General features: G+C 55.8%; 1 protein-coding gene across 1 annotated transcript in view; it reads right to left on the minus strand.

Moving 5' to 3' along the window:
- LOC132535240 (uncharacterized) overlaps nt 1-2,141 on the minus strand; it is a 66,711-nt gene extending 64,570 nt beyond the window's left edge. The window contains exons 1-2 of the mRNA XM_060180224.1: nt 2,081-2,141; nt 1,877-1,980 (exon numbers count right to left, since the gene is read on the minus strand). Of these exons, the coding sequence (XP_060036207.1) occupies nt 1,877-1,980; nt 2,081-2,141 (165 nt within the window). The remainder of the gene's footprint in view (nt 1-1,876; nt 1,981-2,080) is intronic.
- Nucleotides 2,142-2,490: the final 349 nt, after the last annotated feature.

The following is a 2,490-nucleotide window of genomic DNA, read 5'->3' on the forward strand; positions in this document are numbered from 1 at the left end:
GGATATACACTGCGGGTAAATAAACCAGGGGGACATACAACTGGGGCACATACATCGGGGGTCATTCACCGGGGGACATACACCGGGGGGAAATACACCAGGGTTACATACACCGGGGGGACATACACCAGGGGTAAATACACTGGGGAACATATACCAGGGGAACATACTCCAGGGGTAAATACACTGGGGGTACATACACCAGGGGGACATACACCGGGGGACATACACCGGGGGATGAAAACACTATGGGGACATACACCGGGGGGACATACACCGGGGGGACATACACTGGGGGGGACATACTCCGGGGGACATACCCCGGGGGTAAATACACCGGGGGTAAATACACCGGGGGGACATACACCGGGGGATATACAATGGGTGCACATACACAGGGGAGACATACAATGGGGGGTCATACACAGGGGGTAAATACACCAGGGATAAATACACTGGGGGATAAACACCAGGGGGACATACACTGGGGGACATACACTGGGGGAGACATATACCGGGGGAACATACACCGGGGGGACATACACCATGGGGACATACACCAGGGGGATATAAACCTGGGGACATACACGGGGGGACAAATGGGGGGACATACACCGGGGGGAAATACACAAGGAGAGCATACACCGGGGGGGACATACACCGGGGGTATACATAAGAGACATACACCAGGGGGACATACACCCGAGGGACATACACCCGGGGTTACATACAACAGGGGGACATACACCAGGGGGACATAGACAGGGGGTAAATACAACGGGGGGACATACAAGGGGGTCATACACCGGGGGACATACACAAGGTGGACATACACCGGGGTGATATAAACCGGGAGACATACACCAGGGGGACATACACCGGGGGGAAATACACAGGGGGGACATACACCGGATGGACATACACCGGGTGGACATTCACCGGGGTACATACACAGGGGGTAAATACAACGGGGGTTAATACACCAGGGGTACATACACTGGGGGGACATACACCAGGGGGATATAACCAAGGGGACATACTCCAGGGGTACATACACGAGGGAGACATACACCAGGTGGTAAATACTCCGGGGGGACATACACCTGGGATACCTACACCAGGGGGACATGCACCGTGGTGACATAAACCGTGTTGAGATGCACCGGGGGAAATACACCGGAGGACATACACCGGGGGACATACACCAGGGGGACTTGACCTGGGGGACATACACCTGGGGGACATACACCAGAAGGACATAAACGGGGGGACATACACTGGGGTTAAATATACCGGTGGAAGATACACCGGGAGACATACACCAGGGGGAACATACACCGGGGGACATACACCGGGGGGGGGACATACACCAGGGGAACATACACTGGGGGTAAATACACCGGGGGTAAATAAACCGCGGAGACATACACCAGGGGCACATACACCTGGGGACTTACAATGGGGGGACAAATATCAAGGGTACATACACTGGGGGGACATACACAGGGGTACATACACCCGGGGTAAATACACCGGGGGTAAATAAACCGCGGAGACATACACCAGGGGCACATACACCTGGGGACTTCAACGGGAGGACAAATATCAAGGGTACATACACCAGGGGGACATACACCGGGGGTAAATACAACGTTAGGACATACACTGGGGGGACATACTTCGGGGGGACATAAACCGGGGGGACATAAACCTGGGGGGATATACACCTGGGAGACATACTTTGGGGTAACATACACCAGGAGGACATACACCGCGGGGGACATACACCGGGGGGACATACACCAGGCGGGACATACAATGGTAGGACATATACCGGGGGCACATACACCGGGGGGACATACACTGGGGGACTTACACCAGAAGGGACATACACCGGAGTGACATACACCGGAGGGACAAACACCGGGGGTAAATACACCAGGGGGACATACACTGGGGGACACACCAGCGGCACATACACTGGGGGACATACACCAGGGGGATATACACCGGGGGGACATACACCGTGGGAGATACACCGGGGGGAATGCAAGGAGGGGACATACACTGAGGGACATACACCGAGGGACATACACCAGGGAGACATACACCAGGGGGACATACACCATGGGGATATACATCGGGGGCACATACAACAGGGGGACATACACCGTGGGGACATACACCGGGGGGACATACAACAGGGGGACATACACCGGGGGGACATACACCAGGGGGGATATGCACCGAGCGGACATTCCCCGGGGGGACATACACCAATGGGACATACACCGAGGGTAAATACACCAGGGGGACATATACCAAGGGGACATACACCGGGGTGATATAAACCGGGGGACATACACCGGTGGGACATACACCAGGGGGACATACCTGGGGGCGACAAACACCGCAGGACATACACAGGGGGGACATACACCGGGGGAAAATACACCGGGGGACATACACCAGGGGTAAATGCACCAGGGT

Source organism: Erinaceus europaeus, chromosome 21 (assembly GCF_950295315.1).
Source record: "Erinaceus europaeus chromosome 21, mEriEur2.1, whole genome shotgun sequence".
In the NCBI taxonomy this organism is placed as follows: Eukaryota; Metazoa; Chordata; class Mammalia; order Eulipotyphla; family Erinaceidae; genus Erinaceus; species Erinaceus europaeus.